General features: G+C 41.5%; 1 protein-coding gene across 3 annotated transcripts in view; it reads right to left on the bottom strand.

Moving 5' to 3' along the window:
- The window catches only part of MYH10 (myosin heavy chain 10), a 140,787-nt gene that overhangs the window by 57,251 nt on the left and 59,866 nt on the right, over nucleotides 1–23,670 (bottom strand). For all 3 annotated transcript variants that reach the window (XM_084863897.1, XM_084863899.1, XM_084863898.1), the window contains 9 exons: nucleotides 14,218–14,281; nucleotides 13,082–13,180; nucleotides 11,302–11,445; nucleotides 10,970–11,065; nucleotides 8,863–8,981; nucleotides 8,174–8,326; nucleotides 4,618–4,791; nucleotides 830–1,003; nucleotides 489–603 (listed from right to left, as the gene is read on the bottom strand). In XM_084863897.1, coding sequence (XP_084720023.1) covers nucleotides 489–603; nucleotides 830–1,003; nucleotides 4,618–4,791; nucleotides 8,174–8,326; nucleotides 8,863–8,981; nucleotides 10,970–11,065; nucleotides 11,302–11,445; nucleotides 13,082–13,180; nucleotides 14,218–14,281 — 1,138 coding nt within the window. The remainder of the gene's footprint in view (nucleotides 1–488; nucleotides 604–829; nucleotides 1,004–4,617; nucleotides 4,792–8,173; nucleotides 8,327–8,862; nucleotides 8,982–10,969; nucleotides 11,066–11,301; nucleotides 11,446–13,081; nucleotides 13,181–14,217; nucleotides 14,282–23,670) is intronic.

Raw genomic sequence — 23,670 nt, forward strand, 5'->3', positions numbered from 1 at the left:
GCCAAGACCTTCCCTGAGTGAGGCTCATGTAAAGAAAAGCACTCTGAGGACTGATGGGAACAGAAAATGGTCTACACACAGGGCAGCTGAGTGTGTTCACCAGCCACTGTGTGTGCGTGTGTGGCCGGCAGTGGCTAGGACGCATGACCTGCGTGCCGCAGAGAAAATGCACAGGGCTTCTCAGATTGTATGTCCCCAAACTCTTGGATTACAATCGAACTAGGCCAGGGTGGCCGAGGCATATGCAGTTCTTTCTGGCTCTGAGCCTAGAAGGTTCCCACACTCCCCACAGCATCCGACCAAGAGGGCAGATGTCTTGTTACCCGAGTATTCTCAAAGTGGGTAACTCCCGAGGTAATGGCAGCCCTGCTCTAGGGAAAGAGGGTTACAGTAAAATACATGTGCACACAGATATGTAAGAGCATCATATGCAATCCTTCATTGTAAACGACTGGCCAACCTGAGTTACAAATACAAGGCGGGCTTACCATCCTTCCAGAGCTCGGCCACGAATCTGTCGGAGGACTGGTGCAGCAGCGTGGCCACATTGTCGTTCAGGGGGTCCATGTTCTTCATCAGCCACTCGTCCGCCTTGTAGTCCACCTGGCCCCCCGGAGCCGAATGAGGCGAGATGGAAAAACAAACAAAACCGAGGAACAGTTAGCCTTACCCCCCGAGGAGCAACCTAACAAGTGGATTGCCTTAAAGGCAATCACTTGTAATGCATACTATTATATATTTAGGGATTTCCAAATGTTTATCAGCACATTTTTTATAAACCCCACCAATGGAGCAAAGTTTCACACAGTACTTTTAACCCAGCTCTTACCTTCCCTGCATAGTGTATGATGCAAAAGTCAGCTTTGTCTTTCAGCTGCCGAGGTTTCTGAAACTTGGAGTGGGAACCTTGCTCTTGAACTAGTTTTTCAACAAAGGTTTTATCTGTGGCTTTCGGGAACCAGCACTCTTCATCCAAAAGGGCAAGCACACCAGGAGGGTTGGCCTGACAATGAGAGGCAATGAGAATGGCAAGTTTGCAGGTAATACCCATTGGGTCTGATCCAATCTATGGACACCCCCTGCTGAGCTAGAAGGCAATGTCCACACCAAATCCATGCTCCAAGCACCCAGGTCTCTGAGTGCTAAGCAAGTACAGGTGAGACAATGGATGAGTCACTTATCTCATAAACATACACGTGCAAACTGTAGGTAAACTAATTCCAAGTAGATAGTCAGTCTCCAAACGCATCAAATGAAAGACCTCACCCTCATTCCAGTGAGGAGGTGGAGAGATGAAACTGAATGCTCATAGTCAATGACTGGATGGATAAATTATTCAAAACCCCCCACCAGGTGGAATGCTTCAGACATTTTATATCCTAATAATTTTTTTTTCTGATTAACGACTGAATAAAATGTACTGCTTCACACTTGGCGAAATATTTTAAACTATTATTAAGTAGAGTATATGGAAGATGATGAGATAATTTATCAGTTACTTTATATATTTGATTCAACAACATATGAGAGCCTATTTTATTTCACACAGCAATTCCCTGAAAAAAAGACAGAGACATAAAGTAGGTTAGGGTGGCCAGGGACGGGGAAGGGGAGTAGGGAGCACCTGCTAATGGGACAGAGTTTCTTTCAGGGACGGTGAACATGTGGAATCAGACGATGGTGATGGTTACACAACTTAGTGAATATACTGAAACCCACTGAGCTGTATACTTTAACAGAGTGAATGTTAGGGTCTGTGCCTACAGCTTGCCATTTTCTGGGAGCCCAAAATTCAGTGGACTGAACTAGTTTTTCAACAAAAGTTTGAAGGGAGGAAGGTGGGCTTCTCAGTGGTCTATTTTATGGCTTCTGAATCAACATTCATTGCCACTCTGCAAATACAGCAACTTGTGATACAAGACTGAATGTCTCAATTCCAGGGCCGCCTATCAGTTTTCTGAATAAATCTCTGGGATCAGTTTTCTTCAACTCACAAGGCCTTTCTATTTACTGGGGAAGAGAGGGCTGTGTACAAATATTGCTTAAGGAGTAACTAGCGGTTATAGTAAATGTAAGTGAAATACTGTAATCACATGGTCAGGGGCAGGTGGCGGTAGAAGCTGAGACCCCTCTGCAGCGAGCCCAGCACTGAGCCCTCCCTCCATGTGCTTAGTCCGTGTCCTCCCCGGAAAGAACAACATGAAAGAGCAGCTAAGGAAAGACTATGATCAAAGCGACTGGGATCTCCAACTTCTGAAATAGGATCCCAAATATAATTTAATCTTTTCTAAATGACTCAGTGACAGCATCATTATGAATATCCATTATGGTGTCTCCTTGTCATTTTTCCTGTGTCGTCCTTCAATGTCAAATTCACTGTTAACACTGCTTTTAATTGGAGCTGTAAGTATGAGAGACTATTTCCTGTCTATGGCCAGAGGCACTCTGAAGGGTTTGTAAGCTGCTTTCAGAACTTAAGAGGGTCACCCACTGCCACCGCCTTACTAGGTGTGTGAGAGAGGAGGCGAAGACTGGCCCCTTTTGAGGTATTTATTTTCCTTCTGAAAAATGTTCCCACTCTCCATTTTGAAAGGACCATCAATAGCATCACTGTCCCATATTGTATATGCCATAGTTAAATCTCCTACTTATAAAATCTTTATGTTGCTATGGATAAGTGGAATAAGGTAATCCTAAAGAACAATGAACTTAAAGAGTGAGTCAGCATTAAATTCTAAACTCCCTCCCTCCCTTTTCTGAGCTGCCTTTCCTTTATGTTGGGACCAGCCAGGCAAGAAATAAAAAGGTACGTTGAAAAGCCTTTTGGGGAAGAGCCCAGAGATGCAGTACAGAGAGTATAGGAGGAAAGAAGTAAAGGAGGAAGGAAGGGGTAGAGGGAGGGAGCAGGGAAGGAGTGAGGAAAAAGGAAGAACTCATTCTGCTCACTGTCCTAAGTATCTAGACAAAGCTGGATGCCAATAGCTTCGAACACCCTGACTGGACAATTTCCCTAAAATCCCACTATCCTCCCAATTTCAGGAATATGACCCTGGAATGCTCTCCCACTGCCGTCCTGGCCTTTACCGTCTCCAAATTCAGAGCGTCACTGACCAGGACCAATAACCAGTGAACTACCGCCATGTTTTGTTCTGTTCTCTGGCTTTAAGATGAGGTCCCCTAGGACCAGGGCCATGCTATCCACTCCCCACATCCCCACGGCACCCCCTTCTTTTATTGCCAGGCTGTAATGGAGGAGTTATAAAATTTTGTGGCCTTCATGTTATCCTAATATAACAATAGTGAACAAAACAATGGAAAGTGCAGATACATAGTTAATACTTTCTTAGAACATAGAACTTTCAGTGTTACAGCCACATATAAGTGAGCATCCAAATCATATGATTGCTGACAATACCAATATTAAATACTCTATTCCCTTATTTATATACATTCCCAAACAATTTTTTGACAGCAAAGCTGTAAGGAAATAGATTCACATGTCTGTGTGGACACGGGAAGTTACTCCTAAGCAATGCGCAGGCACAGAGCAGAGTCCTCCAAGTGCAGTCATTTGAGAGTTCTGCCCCAAACAGGCGGCTGCAGTGCTCGAAAGTAAAATGATCTCTCACGAATGAGCCAAATGAAAACCATGTTACTTCCCTTAAACCCAAACTTCTAATGTGCGACAAGTGCACCTCTAACAGGGTGAGTGTCCTCTAGGCTCCTGCCCCTGGTTCGGAACCAGGTACTGAGCAGCCAGGCTTAGGCATCCGTCCTCCAGCCCCGCAGGCAGAGAACACGGTGCGGGCTGAACAGCACGAGGAGAACTGCTCCACGGCCCAGGGCGCTGCACAGAACACCTGGTGGGAACACGCCAACTGCGCCAGCATTAGACCTTGACCCAAATTACTGGTACCGGTGCTTAATTGTGCTTTCGTTTTCCTATGTTTTGGCAGCTGGCAAAGTAAAATAAGCAAAGCTACTACCTTGTTGTAGCTTCCAGGGAATACACAGCCCAATTATCAAGATGCATTTGGGATCATACAGTTTCATCTGTTATACATGTTCCACATATTTCTACATGACACCGAACCAAAAGAAAATGGTCTAAGATTGCTATAAAAATACACCTGCCTCAACCTTAAAAATAAAAATCTCTAAAAAAAAATCTGTCAGATTAAAAAATCCTTGTATTTATAAGGATAAACTTTAGTTATCTGAATAATAGATTTACATGCCGGGCCTTAGTTTTGGCCAAACGAAGTGCCCTGTATTGCCTAGGAGGTGAGTCAGGGGGAGCCCTCCACCTTCCCAGGTGCAGAGGGTGGGAGGTAAACGTGACTGCCACCGCCATCGTGGCACCTGCAGTCTGGAACACCAGGTACGTGAGCCAATGTCCTCATACACGCAGGCAAAGGGATAAGGCTGCACGAGAAGAGACCAGAGAAGGGTCTCAATGGCATGCTGCTTCCTTTTTCAATAGGTATTTTATCACAGTGCCACCTCCTAGGAAATTAATACTGAGCAGACAGGCAATTAACACGGATAAATTATGCCACGGAAAACTGAAGGCACTGGCTGCATCAGCTCGGGAAGCCACAGCAGGGAGACACTCACAGGCCTCTCGATGAGGTCGATGCAGGGCTGCAGGTCGAGCCCGAAGTCGATGAAGTTCCACTCGATGCCCTCGCGCTGGTACTCCTCCTGCTCCAGGATGAACATGGTGTGGTTGAACAGCTGCTGCAGCTTCTCGTTCGTGTAGTTGATGCACAGCTGCTCGAAGGAGTTCAGCTGCCAAGGGTGAGAGAACGGGTTTCCAAACATGGGGAGGGATGGAAAAGCAGGAAGAGTCATCTAGTTATCAAACAATTCATTAAAGACCAGTTAGGTATCAACTACATTATTGCTCGTAGCTAACGATAGCGACTGAACCGAGGGGGTCTCTCTCCATCTCTCTATCTCCATCTCTCTCTCTCCCTCTTCCACACACCCCCCCCACCCCCCGCCTCTCTCACACACTATATATATATACACACCCCTGAACTGCTACAATGAGAAAATAATAAACTCAGTATGCTAACTGAATAATCTACAAATAAAACAAAGCTCATTAGTGAATGGTTAATGAATATAAATGGTGAAATAAATCAGAGAAGAAGAAAAACAGAGTTGTGGGAAGGCAAAGGAAAGCAAGCACCGCTCCACAGCTCTGCGGGATCTAGGGAATGCACGTGGTGCGGCCCCATCTGCTCCTCACTCAGCTTCCAGCGCAGAGGGAGCTAAGGAAGCACTAATGTGCACTTCTCAGGGATGTTGTGAGATCCCAGCCAGGCCCGACGAACAAGGTGCACTCAATCCGGTGGGAGGCTCCAGGCTGCTTCCCTCTGCATTCCCTTCTCTCACCAAGTGGCTGACCTTTGCCAGTACTAAGAGTGACACTGCATTGCTCACATGAAGTGATCTTGAGCATCTTTGCATAAGTTAGTCATTTGTTTCCCTCTCTGCAATCTCTGCCTGTTTTTTCTTCTGTTCTGCTGATGGGATGAATGACCAAATGGATGAATTAATAGGCACAGTATTCTTAAAGCAATCACTTTCTACATTAAAGGCACTCAACCTTTTTCCTGCCTTCACGCTATTCACACAAGTACCAAGTGCCCATAAATAACCTCTTTCATTATAAAAAGTGATCTTCAAGTAGGGCAGGCATAATCAATCTCCAAGGAATAAATTTATAGTCTGAAAGAGTCTAGTCCCCACCCCCTTCGGAGGTGTTACACTCACCATTTTGGAATGAGGTCAGGCTAACAAGGCAGGGACAGTGTTTACTTGCTTAAACATCACATTTCTAGTGAACCACATAAACATCTACGGACTGCTGGATGGTGCTTATTTATGTTTATGGCAATGGCATTGCTCTGACGTGGGATTATGAGACCTTATTTTCAGTTTAGCCTTACTAAGTATGTGTGGTGGTTTTTTAAATACATTTTTTATTTTTCTTCCATATTTAAGCTATCACCTACATTTTAAAATAATCAATTTTTACATTGGTAATTCACGGTATGAAATTTAAAAGGCGAAAGATTTATGCGGTCTGAAGAGAAACAAGAGCATCATGGTATGAAATTTAAAATGTACCAAGAATTGCACTGTCTCATTCCCTAGAGTCAACTGCTATTACTTATTTCTTGTGATCCTTCCAGAAATAATCTATGCACTTATAAATGTGTTATCTTGTTTTATTTTTTTACTCAACAATGTATATGGAGTCTTTCCATATCAGTAAATAAAGCCACCCTACTCTTTATAATGGGTGCAAAGCACTCTATTCTATGGGTATCTCAAGATTAATTGAACCAATCTCCTAATGGTGGGCATTTAGCTTTTTCCACGATAAAGAACAATCAATACCAACCTTGCACTTTCAGCATTACACACTTTCCTACTGTCTGTGCACTTACATGTGTAGCTTTCTTTTACATCCTTTAATACCCTTGTGAAGACTTCAGTACTAAATTTTCCTATCCAAGATCAAGATATGCTTTTTCAACTGTTCAAGTCTTCTATGTTTTCACAGTAGCCTTGTAAAATTGTCTTCAACTTCATCTTGCCCATTTCTTATTAAATTTATTCTTAGGCATTTCATCTGTTTTTGTTGCAGCTGGAAACATTCCATCTTCTGTCCTGTCATTCCATCTTCTGATTGTTTATATACAGGAAGGCAACTGATTTTAAAAATGTAACTTGAAGTTACAGGCATTTCTGTTTCCTTTTCTGTGAACTCTGCCCATTTACCTGGCCACCTCTCATGATTTCTAAAGTTATTTACAAATCAATGCAGATTAAAGCAATCTTTTTAAAGAATATTTTTAAAATATATATTTTATTGATTTTTTACAGAGAGGAAGAGAGAGGGATAGAGAGTTAGAAACACCCATGAGAGAGAATCATTGATCAGCTGCCCCTTGCACCCCTCCCCACCCCCAATGGGGATGTGCCCGCAACCAAAGTACATGCCCTTGACTGGAATCGAACCTGGGATCCTTCTCTATCCACTGAGCGAAACTGGTTTTGGTTTAAAGCAATTTTTTATGGTGGCAGTTGCAGTTCAGCAAGCAAAATAGCATATACAGTACCAGTTCAGACTGCATGGAAACAGACATAACTTTAAAGTGGCCAAAATAGCACCCTGATCCCAAGAAGTACTTAATTTATTATTTGTTCCTTAGATATATACAGTCAGCCTATCAAAGGAGAGGTAAATATATAAATATTTAAGAGGTAAAAATGTTATCAGCTTTTTTTTTGCAGGTGTATAACTACAAAACTTTGATGGATTGATGTTGAATAAATGGAAAAATCTAGTCAGATCAAGAATAAAAGATATTGAAATCTATCACCAAATCCTATGGCTTTATCTTCAAAACAGAGACCATTGTCTTTCCTTATTCCTGACTCCTGAGCCAGCCACCATCACCTGGCCCTGGGTCATGACATAGGCCAGCAGCCTCAAGGTCTCCCTACGTCTGCTTTTGCTCCACACCACAGCCCCGGTCCTGCTGGGCAGCTACATCTAGTCACTCTGGCTTTCCAGCAATTTCTAACATTAACAAATTCCCTCCCAAACAGGACTGCTGCCTGAGACCTCATGGAGGCTGGGGCTTCTCCTTCATGTACCCGTAAGGCCAGCAGTGCAGAGACACCTCCCAAGACTCAGCTGTCCGAAGCCGGCCTCCCCGTTCTTCTATCACAGCATCAATCTCCATTCTGAGAACTTAGTGACTATCTTCTATGGTTTGATTCTCCACTAGAACGGCAGGGATTAGCCCTGCTTATCTGCCTCTCTGTCGCTGGCACTTGGCCCAGCACAGTGAGTGTACATTGTGAGTCTTCATTAATATCTGTTAAAAGGATAAGATGAGCCTGACTGGCGTGGCTCAGTGATTGAGCATCGACCTATGAACCAGGAGATCATGGTTCGATTCCCAGTAGGGCACATGCCTGGGTTGCAGGCTCGATTCCCAGTTGGGGGCATTCAGGAGGCAGCCAATCAATGATTCTCTGTCATCACTGATGTTTCTATCCCTCTTACCCATCCCCCCCCCTCTCTCTCTGAAATCAATAAAATAATAATAATAATTTGAAGAAGAGCGGGAGGGAAGAGACACACCTCAAAAATTTCAAATCCAGCAATGTCCAGGATTCCAATGAAAGATGCTCCCTGACGCTTGGTCCTATCCAGAGCTTTGTTGATCCGGTGAACAAGCCAGCGAAAGAGCCGCTCGTAGGTAGCTTTTGCCAATGCTTCCACTGCAAAGTCCGCCTGTAATTACACAACACCGTGTTTTATTCTGGAAATGATCTCAACAAGGCATTCATGGCTATTACATAAAGTTCAATGTTCTTCAAAAAGCCTGAAATAGCATGTATTGCTTAGCCATGTGTCAAGTTTACACATCAACAAAGGGTGTTAGTACAATTACATGTAAACCAGAGAGAATCAATTGAAGGGGAGGGTGAAGATGGCCAGTGGAAAAGCACCCTCCCTATGTCCCGGGGTTGTGTGATCCCGTCTGCTCGGAGTCCGAAAGTCCACCCTGAGACCGGGGAGTCCAACTCCTGCATTCTTGGTGGGTGAGCTCTAGAAGTACAGAACTCTGTCCTCCTGGATAACCTACCTACTGGGGAAAGCTCAAATTTCCTTTTGAAAAAACTACACAAGAAAATCCCACAATTAGTCCCAGGAAGCATCCATATTATAGAGCTTTATCTGGCTCAGTTTGTCACATACCAATCAGAAGGTCTTATGACCACAATTGACCATTCAAACACATGCAGAATAATTAATGATAAATGCACCTGTTCTTTGGTCTGGGCTTTCTGCACGTAGTCTCGGCCGACCTTGATCCGGGGGGTAAGGATGGCCCGAGTGAACTCCATCACATTCATCCCAAGAAGATGGCACAGCTTCTGGGCAACTAGAGTATAAAAAAATCTCCTCAATAGTGGACTCTTCCTTATGATCCAGTCATAATACATTCAATAAACACTCGAAAAACCTGAGTAGTCACTAAATTGTATTAAGAAATAAGTTTTAGGTCTGATGAAAAATCACTTCATCCCTTCAAATTAATAACACTCATCCTTAGGTTATTTAAAAGAGACTGTGAGCCAGAAATTACTTATTATGGCTAATAATGCAAGTTACTGAGTCTTAGAACCCATGATAACACACAGAATGAGAAAAATAGTGCTACCAAGATAACTGGCTGTGATCATGTAATGATCCTAATAATATTTTAATGGGCAAGAAGTCTATAAGTTTAAAAAAAGTTATTTGATTACATGGCTAACATAAAACACTAATACATAATTGCTACTTTTGTTATTGTTGATTCTCAGCGGCATTAGGGCACCTGCCTCATTAGAAGTTCACTGTCTAATATCCTCCAAGGTCCAACAAGTATACGAATTATTATAATGAATTTTGAACTAAGTGTTAAAAATTGTTGGATCAAAATTGGAGGTATCAGTATAAATCCATGGTTTTTAATATACATACATAGAAATGAGAATCGGCCTGTGAGCACATGTGTGTGCATGTTCCCTTGCTCTGTCCTCTGAAAGAAGCAGAACCAAATGAGACCCTAGAACAACCAGATATTGGCAGCTAAACCCCATTCTTCAATATAAAGAAAAGGCAGAGAAACGGCCAATTCCAGGGCCGGGGTAGACAAATACAAAATGAGACTGCAACATTTTGTGTTGCCATAAAGAAATTCCTTTAAAATAAAAGTGGCAGAGTCACGTCAGAGTAACTGAAGCACTAGCCTGAAGGGGCTCCAACTCCTCATGGCCACATCGAGGACAGAAATAAATAATTATGGAATGGATCATAAACCATAAATTAAAGAAGCGTCCACATGTCTATATTGATAAAAATGAAAAAGTGAAAGCTCTTCCTTCCAGTAGAATTCCAGGGAGTAAATACAGAAGAACGATGTAGACAGAAAGTCACCACTTAACATACACCGCAAACAAGACTCATTTCCAGTAAGAATCATAAACGGGAACGACAACTAGTAGCTGAAGAGCCCAATGAGAGCCTGGACTTACTTCCTTAGTCTTAGCGTCTCCCTCCTCTCCCAGATACTGGGTACAACGGCGGAAGGTAATCCGGTAGCGGAGAAACCCAGTAGACACTTCCTTAACCAAGTTAACCTCACCAACAATGAGACAAACTCACGTACAGCTGCTGGTACGAGGCACAAGGAGGCCACAACACCCCTTCTGTGACGTTCTCACCAAAAATGTGTAACCTGGATTTAATCAGGAGGAAACTCAGACAAACCCAAATGGAGGGACATTTTCCAAAACACCTGGCCAGCATTCTTCTTCAAAAGTGCCAAGGCCACGAAAGACGAAGACTGAGCCTATGTTCCTGGTAAGGGTCAACACTGCGAGGTCTCAGCAGCTGCCGCTCCCTTTCCGATGAGCTGTGTATCTCTGCAGCTCATGTCTCCACAGGCCGCACTCCCAATGCCTCCCCTAGCCACGGCAGGGTCTCCAGTGCTGCTGTGTCCTACACACACCTCTTCCCTCATATGACACCAGAGTGGTCCTTACGCATTCTGCTCGCTCCCGAGAATTTTGTGTCAAAGCTTTCTATGCCTGCGCTAACATGTCCTTGGAGAGCACAACCACCAACCATCTAAACGGAAATAGCCGAAACCAGTTTGGCTCAGTGGTAGAGAGTCGGTCTGTGGAATGAAAGGTCCCGGGTTTGATTCCGGTCAAGGGCATGTACATTGGTTGTGGGCACATCCCCAGTAGGGGGTGCGCAGGAGGCAGCTGGTCGATGTTTCTCTCTCATCGATGTTTCTAGCTCTCTATCCCTCTCTCCTCCTCTCTGTAAAAAATCAATTAAATATATTTTAAACGGAAATAAAATCACATCGTCAATTACCTGTATTTTCTGGCATGGAAGCTTGGTCAGTGTTCCGCTCCTTTTTGAAAGAAATATTTCCAAACTGAAGCACTGAAGACACTACTTTAAGCATAGCTTTATTAAAGAGAAAAAAAAAATGAATAAAAATATTGCACCGACATATAGCAGAGACATATTCTAACTTATTTCGACTAAGAATTAGCTGGACAAAACTTTTCAGTACAGTATCTCTCAGTATTTCATAAAATTACAGGCAGTTCTCAGTTCCTCAAACATTTTCTAGTTAAGTTATTGACCCCCAACGTGTCTTATTTAAATGAGTATCAGAATCTTAGAGAAATCCCACATACACAGAATCTCTTCATGAGAGAAGCCCATTATATGCATCGCTTCCATCGTCTCCTGGAAGTTGTCTTTGTCCTGCTGTCCCGGGATGGGAATATAACCGTTGGAGAGAAATCTGTAGTTGTTAAATCCTTCAAGAAGCAAGTCAGCTAAAAGAAAACAGAATGGAATATCATCAAGCAAACACTCCTCAGCAGACTGAACATGCCCACATCCAGGCAGCACCGAGGCCCCAGGAGACCAGAGGTTCCCAACCAACCATCACCGCCACCTACTTCTCACCCCCACACTTTCTCTTTGTATGTTCATGCTAAATACACAAACACATAGTTTCCCATCGTCTGCAACCAGGAAGGAAAATGATAATGTAAACTGCACAAATCTCAACGGGAGTTGGGGACAGTGGTTTATATATTTTAAATCGGATCGTGGGAAAATTATGTAACTTTTTCAGAGAACTAAAACTTTGTTTTCAGATTTAAGTATTTTAGAAAGCTTTTAAACCCATTTTCTATATTCCTTTCTTAAATAGTTTATAGCTAACACTGTGGAGACAATATGAAGACTATGTGGATCTAAGATAACACCCAGATGTAGAAGGTTTGTGCTCAGCCCAGCCACCCCGAAACCTCTTTCCAAGGCAGTCTATTTAGTGGTAAATTTGCTTTTGGGAGTGATGTGCAACATAAAATATGATGACAGAATACTAAGGGATAATACCCCCACTGCCTACTTGTACGTTAGGGGCTGTGAATTAGAGACAACTTAGCTTCCTCTTTCGATAAATGTGTTTGTTCCTTGAGAGCAGAAGGGTGTTTCTCCGGAGGGATCAAAACAGACAGGGCTACTCATCCTGAGAAAGGATGCTATCACATGCTCCCAGCCTTAGAGGGTTTCTGATCACTCCAATCCCTTAATTCTTATCGACGTCACATTTAGCTCTACTGGGTACTGACTGCTTTCTTTTTCTCTATCTTGAATACTTTGATATATTTTTTTTTAATTTTATTAAATTATTATCTGTGTACATATTTTAACATTGGCCCCCCCCCGCCCCCCCCCCCCCCGATATTGTTTTTTGATCATTACTACTGCCAGTCTGGAAGCCTGAGGTTTTCTTCTCTTTAGCATCACATACTGTATGTGTATAATCCTGAATTTTTAGTCTCTTGTTGGCCCTCTTTATTTTTGTGGCTTATTTTTTTCCTTGCAGGTCATTTCAAATCAATTTCTGGGTTCAATGCTTTCATAGCAAAAGCATTTCATTGCAAAAGTCTATACCCCAACGAGAAAAGCATGACTATGCATGTATTATTACTTGTGAGATCTACAGAGTATGCTTCTAATAGTCACATAGAAGCATTGAGCTCGAGAAATTGGAAAGTTGTGCATCTTTTCTCTCCCCTCATATACTTAGCAAATTTCTGATCCCGAACAGAAATTCGCTTTTACCCTGGCCAGGCCTAAGCTTCCAGTCCTTGTGAGTCAACAAAAATCCACCATAGGCTTTTCCCAGAACTACTGGAAACGTAACAGAGATATTTAGTTGTTAACCTAGAAATAAAAATGTTCATTAACTTTATTAAGTAAATTTATTTTTTCTTACTTGTAATTTATAAATTTTGAAACAAAACAATAATAAATACACATCATTTGTCTTCTATTTTTAAAAAATCGAGATAATGTAACACCACCCATATACCTACCACTTAAAGGTATTTATCCCATGGCATGGACATTCCATCTCACTTTCATCATCTGACCAGCTAGAGTTTTGTAACTTACACTTTAGGTGTTCTCCTGCTCCAGACAGCAGCTGGTAAAAGATATGAAAAGTACGCTCATCTTTTGCTTGACGAACAGCACGAGATTTTTCCAGAAGGTCTGAGCAAAGACGGTTAAGGATTAAGTTGGTGCTTTTTCCATGTCTATTTAATTATAAAACATTTTCTCTCTCTGATATAGATCAAGTATCCTGCTATTAACCATTCTATATGGTTAAACTTTGTAAGTGAAAAAAGAAAATGTATGCAATTTATGTTTCCCACTAATCTACTAGATCCACTGGGGCTAGTAGGGAACTTAAAGCTCCGAGTGCTTCCCTCACTCCACCCCACCCTGTTCTTAACTTGGATTATATTCAAAGAACACAGCACTCTACAAAGAACTGTATTTTCTATCACTGGAGATTATTCTAATAAAACTCAGAGAACTGTCATCTGTAACCTTCCTAACTGGCACACTACCAGTTCAGAACCACTTCTATTTTATTATCTTTACCCAAATTAATTCCATATAGTCCTGCCATTTCTTAGGACTAGTGTACATATTTGACATTTTCCTCTAGTTTTATTCTGCTTAACACTAACTGAACGGCTTTAACTGTACTTTTATAAGGCTTGTTTCAATGGGTACATGCCCATCATAGCAGAAATAGGTGGTAAAAAACTTAAGCTAACACAACCATAACCGAAGAGTCATTCAAAGAGACTGACTAAAATTGTACACCTATGGATGAGGACAATACGGGGGAGGTAAGGGCAGAGGGTGGGGTAGGAACCGGGTGGAGGGGAGCCATGGGGGGAAAAAGGAGAAACAACTGTAATAATCTGAACAATAAAGATTTATTAAATTAAAAAAAAAAAGAGTTGTTCAATTTAACAGTATTCACCTAAAGGTCCTTATACCACACAAACATTCCCTGGGATGACATACAGGTGACCCTCACCTCAGTGCGACTCTCCACTTCCCCAGCCACGTGATCAGGTCGTGACCTGGTGTTACAAGACCAAGTCACAATCTCTTGGGACTCAAGTTTTACCATCTTGATAACGGGATTGATATCACAAAGGGTTTCTTTGAGGCCGCAGGAAGATGAAATGATTCTTTATTTTAGATTATACTATTCTGAAAAAGGATACATGTTTCAATGTTGGCCCCAACAATATAGCCAGTTACATCAAAGTTGATCCGAATAAATTTGCCCTGAAAATAAATTACAAAGAAAAAAATGAAAATAAATAAGGACAGAAAGGATCTGAACACGATCATAAATAAGCCAATGTGCCTTGCCGAGTAGATACAAATTTGTTATAAAAATGAACCTTAAATATTGCCTCAAATAAAAAGAAAGGAATAAAGAAAAAGCCTCAATAAATTCCAAAACTGTAGCAATAGGATAGGTTACCTTCTTGGACTATAACATAATAAAAATGAAACCCTAATCATTTACAACTTTTAAAAAGCTCTTCTAAATAACCTGAGATATGAGCAATTTCAATAGTATAAAAGGAACACTACACCAGCCTTATAATGATAGACTTGAAAAACTGAATAATATAGATAATTTCTTAGGAAAATAGAAATCCATTTAAGAAAAAAACAAGAGAAAACTTGAATGGGCCATAATCACAAAATGAAGTCATTTGGCAAATTCCCAAGGAATATGTAATTGCCTTACTACATAACTATTTTAGGGAAACAGAAAAGTGATTATTTCATAATTCACTTTATAAAATTATCACAACACTGAGTACCCAAACAGGTGAAGATAACACTAAAAAAAGGAAAGCAAAATAAAACCAAATATCTTACTCATAACTATATATACTATATAATAAAAAGCCCATTGTGGGAGTGCTGCTCATCCAGGTCTGCCAAGCGGCTGTGGACCCGCCCTCTGAGCAGCTACTTCCTGGTCCAGCATCTTCTGTGGAGCTGGAGCACTCGCCTCTCCAGGGGACCCTGTCGGGGCTGGGCCCAGGGTCAGTAGCACTGAGAGGCAGCGGAGGAGGCATCAGTCCCATGGTGGCCACGAATCTGCCTCCCAGCCAAGTGGCGCTCCCACTGTGATAGTGCACTTACCACCAGGGGGCAGCTCCTGTATTGAGTGTCTGCTCCCTAGTGGTCACTGTGCGTCATAGTGACTGGTTGACCAGTCGTTCTGCTGTTCAGTTACTGGTCTTTCATTATATAGGCCTAGAGGCCTGATGCACAAATTCATGCACTGGTGGGGTCCCTGGCCTGGCATGGCCTGCAGGGGTTGGGCCAAAACCAGCAGTCTAACATCCCCTGAGGGGTCCCGGGAGGGCACAGGCCAAGCTGAGAGACCCCACCAGTTCATAAACCTGAGCTCTGGGCCTCTAGTGTATATAAAGAACTCATCCAAGCCAACTGTTGTGGCTCAGTGGTTGAGTGTCAATCCAGGAACCAAGAGGTCCTGGGTTTGATTCCCAGACAGGGAATATGCCTGGGTTGCAGGTTCGAGCCCCAGTAGGCGGCATGCAGGAGACAGCCGATTGATGCTTCACTGTCATGGGTGTTTCTATTTCTCTTCCTCTCTCTAAAAATCAATAAAGCCTTGCTCTGGACAGAAAATGCATAGCTAGTTTGATACACTTAGGTGTCATGCCATCATAACAGCAAACATGCATTCCATTACAGGCCTGTTTCAGATTCCACTCATTCTCAGAATTTAGAGGGGAGAGGGAGTATGGTTACAAAGAAAAGGCATTTTGTGACAAATAGCTCTTACCACCTCTTACACAGTCATTATACATTTGGCAGAATAAATGATCAAAAACAATGGCTAAACCAAAAAAATCTCTGGACATGGTCTTACATTTATAACTGTTTGTGAGTGGAATAAAATATACAAAAATGGAACATCCATGGGAAACTAGGATGGTGTCAGTCACAATACCTGCCATGTCCTCTAATCGACCTCCATGACATTGGTTAATAACATATGTAGGCTTCAAGTGTAACTCCTTTATTTCTAAGTTCTCTTAAAATAAAACCACTACAAAGAGTAGTCCTTGATATACTGTAATCTGATTTCAACCCCTAAGTAGTGAGACATTATTTTGGAGAGACAACATTCTGGGCTAACAGCTGTTCAAAGTGGCACCTATATTCTCTTCTGCCAATAGGTCCTCACTATTGTCCCTGTGTTGTCAGAATGCGATACTTGAATATTTGAAACGTCTGACAACTCATAATTTTGTTAGAGTGGAAGAACTTTTTTGCTCCATAATTTAAGATATTTTCATTGTTAGATTTACAAGCACCAATTAGAATGGCCAATCCAATAAATTTCATTTCTACATCATCTCTTTCCTTCCAGTAACTTTCATATACACACCTGCCTTTAGCATTTGTCCACTTGCAAACCACATCAGATAAACTGTGGTAGATAAACATCACGTAAGAATACTGTTACATGTCCATTTAACAAAACACGGTCCAGGTTCTTGCTGCAAAACGACGAGTAAGGAAGACCTTCCTGCTGAATGCTGATGCCATGCTTCCTGTCCTCAAAATGTGTTCTTACGGAATTGATTCCTGTCATCATCAGAATCTATAGCACTACCTGACCCTCTGCATTTATCTTCAGACTCATCTAATGTTTTTTTTAAAAATGCTTTTCTCTTTATTTTTCTTCTCTTTGATATTATGGATAGAAAATGAAAACTTCTGACTCTTTGCCCTGGCTGGTATAGCTCAATTGGTTGAAGTGTCATCCCGTTTATACCAAAAGGTCTCAGGTTTGATTCCAGGTGAGGGCACATTCCCAGGTTGTGGGTTCAATGCCTGCTTGGGGCGCTTCAGGGAGGCAACTGATTGATGTTTCTCTGTTGCATCGATGTTTTTTCTCTCATTCTCTCCCTTCCTCTCACTCTCTCAAATCAACAAGAACATATCCTCAGGTAAGGATTAAAAAAAGCACTGGCCGGTCAGTTAGTTGGAACATTGTTCCATCCACCGAAAGGTAGCGGCTTTGATTGTGGTTAGGGCACATGCCTGGGTTGTGGGCTCGATCCCCAGTAGGAGGTATAGGGCCCAGCCGAGTGATGAATCTTTCTCATTATTGATGTTTCACTTTTACATTGATGTTTTTCTCATTCTCCCTTCCTCTCTAAAAATCAATGAACTATTCTTTAAAAAAAACCACAAACTTCTGACTTCTCAATTATGTTCCCTGAAAGCTAAAAGTAGACTACAAAGATGATATCTCTAGTTTTCAGACATACCTTCTTGAAAGATAATGCAATATGATCATTGATACCCCATATAATATATATTAGATTTATAAAATTATCCAATGGACTCACACGTTTATATATATATAAAAGCCAAGCTACGGAACGATGGAATGACTGGAACGACCGGTTGCTATGGCACGCCTGTGGTGGCCAACTGGGTCAGCTGGGACCCCAGGTGCCCCTCCCTCACCAACCTCCTGCGGTCCCTCCCCCTGCTTGGCCCCCACCCACCCTGATAGGGGGCGGGGCCAGTCGGCCAACCTCCCACATCCCCTACCTACCCCACTCCCCATCTCCGCTGACCCAGCCCCAATGTCCCCCATTGGGGTGGGTCAGCTGGACCCCACCCATGCATGAATTCGTACATTAGGCCTCTAGTAGTAATTATATAATAAAAGAGAATGAATTTTATTTTTAAAATAAGTAAATTTCAGGGTCTCCTCCTTGCACTTGTCATCACATCCCTGTCTGGATTCCCGGATGCCTGTCCAGTGCCAGACCTCTGCCCACTGCCCCCTCTCACAGCGATCAGGCTCTTCACTGGCATCCATATCCAGGGCCATTGTCAATGACCAGCCCCTTGTATCCCCCAGGGCAGAGCCTGGCCATCCCAACCTCCTGTCTTAGTGTCTGCTCTCTGGGCATCCAGGAAAGGCTGTGTGAGGACAGTGAGAAGGCAGCTGCTTGTAAGTCAGGAATCGAGTCCTCACAGAAGCCAACCTGCTGGAATCTGGATCTCAGCCTCCCAGCCTCTAGAACTGTGAGAAAATTGAAACTACCTTAGAGATCTGTTGTTAAACCCACCCCCACAAAAAGGTAAATTTTGTCATTGTTCTTCAGAAGACCCTCAGGAGGAATAAAATTAAAAAATTAGTAGTCCTTATAAATAGTTGGAATGCCTCAAAAAAGAAACTAAAAAACTAAAATTGGGTCCTGATGTTCAAATTTTAAACAGATGTATTATCTATACAATACCTCATTGAGTTAATAAAAAATTGCTATTTTAGAGACAGTAGTCAAAAGACAATGTTATTCCTTCAAAGCTGCAGAGAATACACTGCCAACATACTGTTCAAGAAAATACTTTCTCAAACTGCTCACTGTAACACTGCAGAAAGTTTAATCAAAATCATATGGTATCACGTCATTCTCACTGAAGAGAATGTTTCACACAAAAAACTCGTTACATAGAAAAACAAACTTTCAGATTTCAACATGTCTAATTAACTTCTTTATTATGTCTACATCAATGTGCTGTTTAAGCTTTTAGTTCTTATATATTTCCTATTATTTTTCTTGATCACCCCTAATAGAAGTTCAAATTCATTAAACAAGGTATTTTTTTTTTACTTGGGAAATAAAATTGTTATATTGATAACTATAAACTCTAACAACTTAAAAATATAAATCAGAAAATTATCTATTGCATATTTAATAAACTTATTTTGCCCTAACTTCTTAGGAAATTATAAAATAGGAAAGAAAGTAAAGGAGAAATGGAAGAAACAATGGTTTTTGGCCTCTGAACAGGTAACTTAAAAAGAAGTTTCTCAGAATAACTTAGATATGTGGTTTCTTAATTGGATAAACAAAGCCACAACATACAACATTTAACTGTCTCTTCAGTTCCCTTTCTTTCTCATAACTGGTGTCCATAGTTGTTCTAGCCAGTATAGCTAGTGCAGAGAACTATTTTCTGGCTAAATAAAAATGGTTAGGCAAAAAGTAATGAAATAAAGGGACAGAGTGAGGAAAGAGATGGGGCAGTAGAAGCCTGCGGTGGGGTGGGGGATGGGGGCAGAGTGGATTAGGGTGTCCTCCAACCCCATCTCTCTTATACACACCCAAAAGAACAACATATTTAGTCACTAACAAACACTGGTTATAAGGCAAAGCTCTAGCATCGATTCTATTTTGAAAACACTAACAAAACAAAAACCTTACGAAGTTGACAATTATCAACACTCTGCTAAGTGACATTCACATTCAGCTATATTACAAGATCTACCCCAGCATGTTGCAAACATGACAAAGTGAAATTTCAGAACCAAAGAGAAATACCTCCCTGAATAGCCCTCAATAGTCCAGGATTCATAGATTCCCCTTAATGTTGGATACCCTGAAAAATTAGGCAAGAAGCAGGCCATAAAATATGAAATCACTTCAGTCTTGTGGGGAGGAAGAGGAAGGGGAAGGAATAAAATCTGTTAAGTTAAAAAGTCTTTTTCTCACAGTAATAAATACTCTTTTAGAGTAAACATTTTTATTAAAATACAAATCTAAAGTGGAAAACAAAGTTTTACTTTCAAGTGGCCCTCTAATCTTTAAAACTTGTAAAAATGCCCACTCCATATTTGATTTCCATGTCAGATTATGGCACTCAGAATATTGAACCAGAATTTCATCAACAAAAACAAAGAAAAACCCTCAAAATATGACCAGTACATTACGTATGAATTATAGAGCATGTGCTTTAATGCCATATACATGTCGAATACCCATCTAAGAACCACCGAGACCCCCACACTTCCTGCGTGAGCTCTGGGCAGCAAAGACGACTAGAATCCCCTCCTGTACATAAAGCAGAAATTAAGAATTTCATTTAAAAGGTGCAACTGGACAACTTGGATATTTTGATATTGTCAGGAAAATAATAAGAAAAATGTTTTATTTAAAGAATGTTATTCCTTTTGAATTGACATTGATTTTCTTCTAGACTTTTCTCTGCTGTTTACAATGTATCTGTAGTAAGTACACCTCGATGGTTAGCAATTTACTACAGGAGTACAGGTTTATTTCATTTGAAAATATTCTTCCCTTTCCTAATTTGATATTTAAAGTTGTTATAAAATCTGTAATTTACTTTAAGACACATCAGTACAGTGCGCTATGTACGTATGTGTGTCAGTTACTCCACTAAAAATCTACACTCTAGAGCAGGGGTAGGGAACCTCAGGCCTTATAAGACCAGAGAAATCAGTTGGTCTGGCTCTGCCAAGGCATTTGGGGTGCGCTAATGAAATGACTGAATATAGCAGGCTAATGTTTAAGTTAATAATGTTGCATGGCCCTGGCCCTGGGCAGAAGGAAGGTTCCCCCGCCCCCCCCTGCTCTAGAGACAGCTATTGACCCTACATGGGAAAACCCATCCAAAGAGTAATTAAGCTAGGATTTAACCTAAAAGCCAGATGGCTATTTTACATGCTTCAGCTATCCTAGTCTCATATAAACTGTGCAGCCTTGTTACTGAGGATCATGGATATTGGAAATTCCCGGGATAAAATGAGTGGCATTAAGAGACACGGACTAATTGAAACTGCACAGATAATCCCCCACTCTGGTGTGAACAAGGCATTTAAGAATCTAGTGGTGGCCATCGCAGAAGTGCCAGCTGTCAAATGAAGTTTAATCCCTCTGTGACTCCCGACCAGAGCCCTAAAGGCATTTCGATGCACTTTCCCATGTTCGCAGGGAGACGTGTTCTCTTTCCAAAGAGCTGAGGCAGGCGGACAATGTTCAATCCAGGCCCATCGCAAGGACGATGAGGTTCAGGTTGCTCAAGGACATCACAAAGGGCAGCAAATTAACAGAACTGTCCAGGTTTTCAGGAAGAACTACGCCAGTGACACTGAACGAGTGCCGCGGAGCAGGCAAACAGGACAACTTCCATGTGTGTCCACCCCAGCACACTGGTCATCAAGACTAAAGCTGGACAAAGGCCGCAAGAAGACCCTGAATGGAAAGCCAAATCTCGCCAAGTAGGAAAGGAGAAGGGCAAATATAAGGAACAATTGAGAAGATGCAGGAATAAAGTAATCTTATACACAACTTTCATTAGAAACTTAAAATGGAAAAAGAAGAAGACTCTAGAAGGTCCGGAGCTGCGGTGTTGGGAAGGCTGCCCTGGGCTCCATGTTAATCGGCTCCGTGCAGCCGCTGACGTGGAAGATGCTGGAGGCCTGGTTCAGGCCATGTTCTCTCTCTGACACTGTCACAGTGGCCTCAGCACATCTTTAGGGTCAGGGAGGTGAGAGGACTACAGACAGACCGCGGGGGCTGCCTTCACTATTTATGCAAGGCACAGACTCGGGCTTGTTTCATTGTAACCTGCTAGCCTGGTGGTAGGGCGCACACCCAGAGCCTTTATCTATCTGTAACTATTGGAGGCAGATTACCAAAAGGTATATCAACTGGGGAATTGCCAAACTGGCTTAAATAAGTTTTTTTTTTTTTTTTTGGGGGGGGGAGATTTGCACAAATACATCAAGTGCTTCCTACTAAAACTTTGAGGGAAGATGTATCTGCTGATACAATCATTTTGAAATTGAAATCCCTGTTTTTAAAGTTTCATTACAAGAGATTCACTTTACATAAAACCTCCCCCATCTGGAACACATTTTACTTCTCCATAAACAGCGAACTGGAGTAACTGTGAACGATTATTTTCACAAGGGTAATGCTCTTCTAAAGAATCCCCTTTAATACAAACCATATGTTAGCATCTCCGAAAGAAAAGATATTCTTCAGGAAATCACTTGTCTATTTCAGATCAAAGAAATGGAAACAAAAGGATTCTAAAGCTTATGGAGTTTACAGTTTCAAGTATTTTTCACTGTGAGCCTGTGGTTTGTAAATACTGACTACGTGAAATTCCACTGTACACCCAACTCATTTTTCGGTATCACATTGCTCTTCCAGGATGAGGCATAACACCAATACCAGCCCAAGGCCTGTCCTGTTCAGAAGCCACCGCCCCCCATGTATCTCTGCTCATCCTTCAGAAACTGGGGCAGGCACACTCTCAGGGGGTCTAGCACACGCCATACGCTCCCTGTGCTCAATTGTACATTGTGGCGTGTCTTTGCAAGTATATTAAAGTTAAACCCAAAAGAAGGTGAGCTCTATGAGGCCAGGGACTTTGGTTTTGTCCACTGATATATTCCCGGGGCTTAGAAGAGAATTTAGCAATTAGTAGGCAACCACCTTTCAATAAAGGGATTGCACACCTACTATTATATGTACTTACATGTGAAAGGCACAGCCAGGGACTAAGGAGACAGAGAACAAGGTAGATGAGGTCCCTACTGTCAGAGACCTTACATTCTAGCAGAAGAGACCATAAGTGAGCAGAGTAATTAACTATGAATTGTGATTAATGCTATGAGGGAAATCAATAGGATTCTGATAGACAATAGAGAAAATTCCTGATACAGGGTGTTAGACTAAGCAGGTGTTTAAATGAGACAGAGGAGAAACGTGGACAGATCTGAAATACATGCTGGAAGTGTAACCAAAAGAGGTTACTCCTGGCCTGGACTTGGGCCATGAAAAAAAAAAAAAAAAAGCCAAATCAATGACTCAAAGGTTTTTTGTTTTTCTAGGTTTTTTTTTTTTTTTTTTATGCTTAAGTAGGTGGGTGATTTGACGATACCATATACTGACACAAGACTTAAATTTTGAACAGAAGAGATAGTTACATCTGGAATATGTTAAATTTGAGAAATCTATTAGACATCCAGATGAAGATATCAGGTAAGCAGCACAGTACCTGGCAGAGAATAGGTGCTTAATAATTAATTACACAACAAAAATTATAATTATATAAAATTTACTTTAAAAATGAGCTAATACTGGATGCTCTCTAAACCCGTGAAAACCAGTGTTGGCAACACCCACAGACAACTGCTGACGGGATGTTTGAACTGAACATGAGTCAATCAATGGAATCAACCACTTTGCTATTTTATGGAACCACTAAAATCAACTACTCATAGTATTGTGTAATGCCTTATGATAGTAGTAGCTAACTACTAAACCATTTCTTTAAAAAAGATACAATACCTATCAATATAAAATTGACTTTCTAAAATAAAGCTCAGCCTACCCGGTGTGGCTTAGTGATTGAATGTCAATCTATTAACCAGGAGGTCACGGTTTGATTCCCAGTCAGGACACATGCCTGGTTTTGGGCTCGATCCCCAGTGTGGGGCGTATAGGAGGCAGCTGATCAATGATTCTCTCTTGTCATTGATGCTTCTCTCTCCCTCTCTCTCTCTCTCTCTCTCTTCTCCTCTCCTCCTCTTCCTCTCCCTTCTTCTCTGATATCAATAAAAAATATTAAAAAAATAAAAATGAAAATAAAAATAAAAAGCCCAAAGTCAATAATTAAAGATACTTTTGTTTCTTGTTGAATGAATAGCTATGTCTAAGAATACTGCCTTAATTAAAAATATTTTTCTAAAATGATTAGCTTTTAATATATACGATTGAACATAAAGATTATTGTACAGTAGCATAAGCTCTCTGGAAGGTGGAATATCAGCTGAAACA

Source organism: Pipistrellus hanaki (assembly GCF_964339955.1).
Source record: "Pipistrellus hanaki genome assembly, chromosome: 16".
NCBI lineage: Eukaryota > Metazoa > Chordata > Mammalia > Chiroptera > Vespertilionidae > Pipistrellus > Pipistrellus hanaki.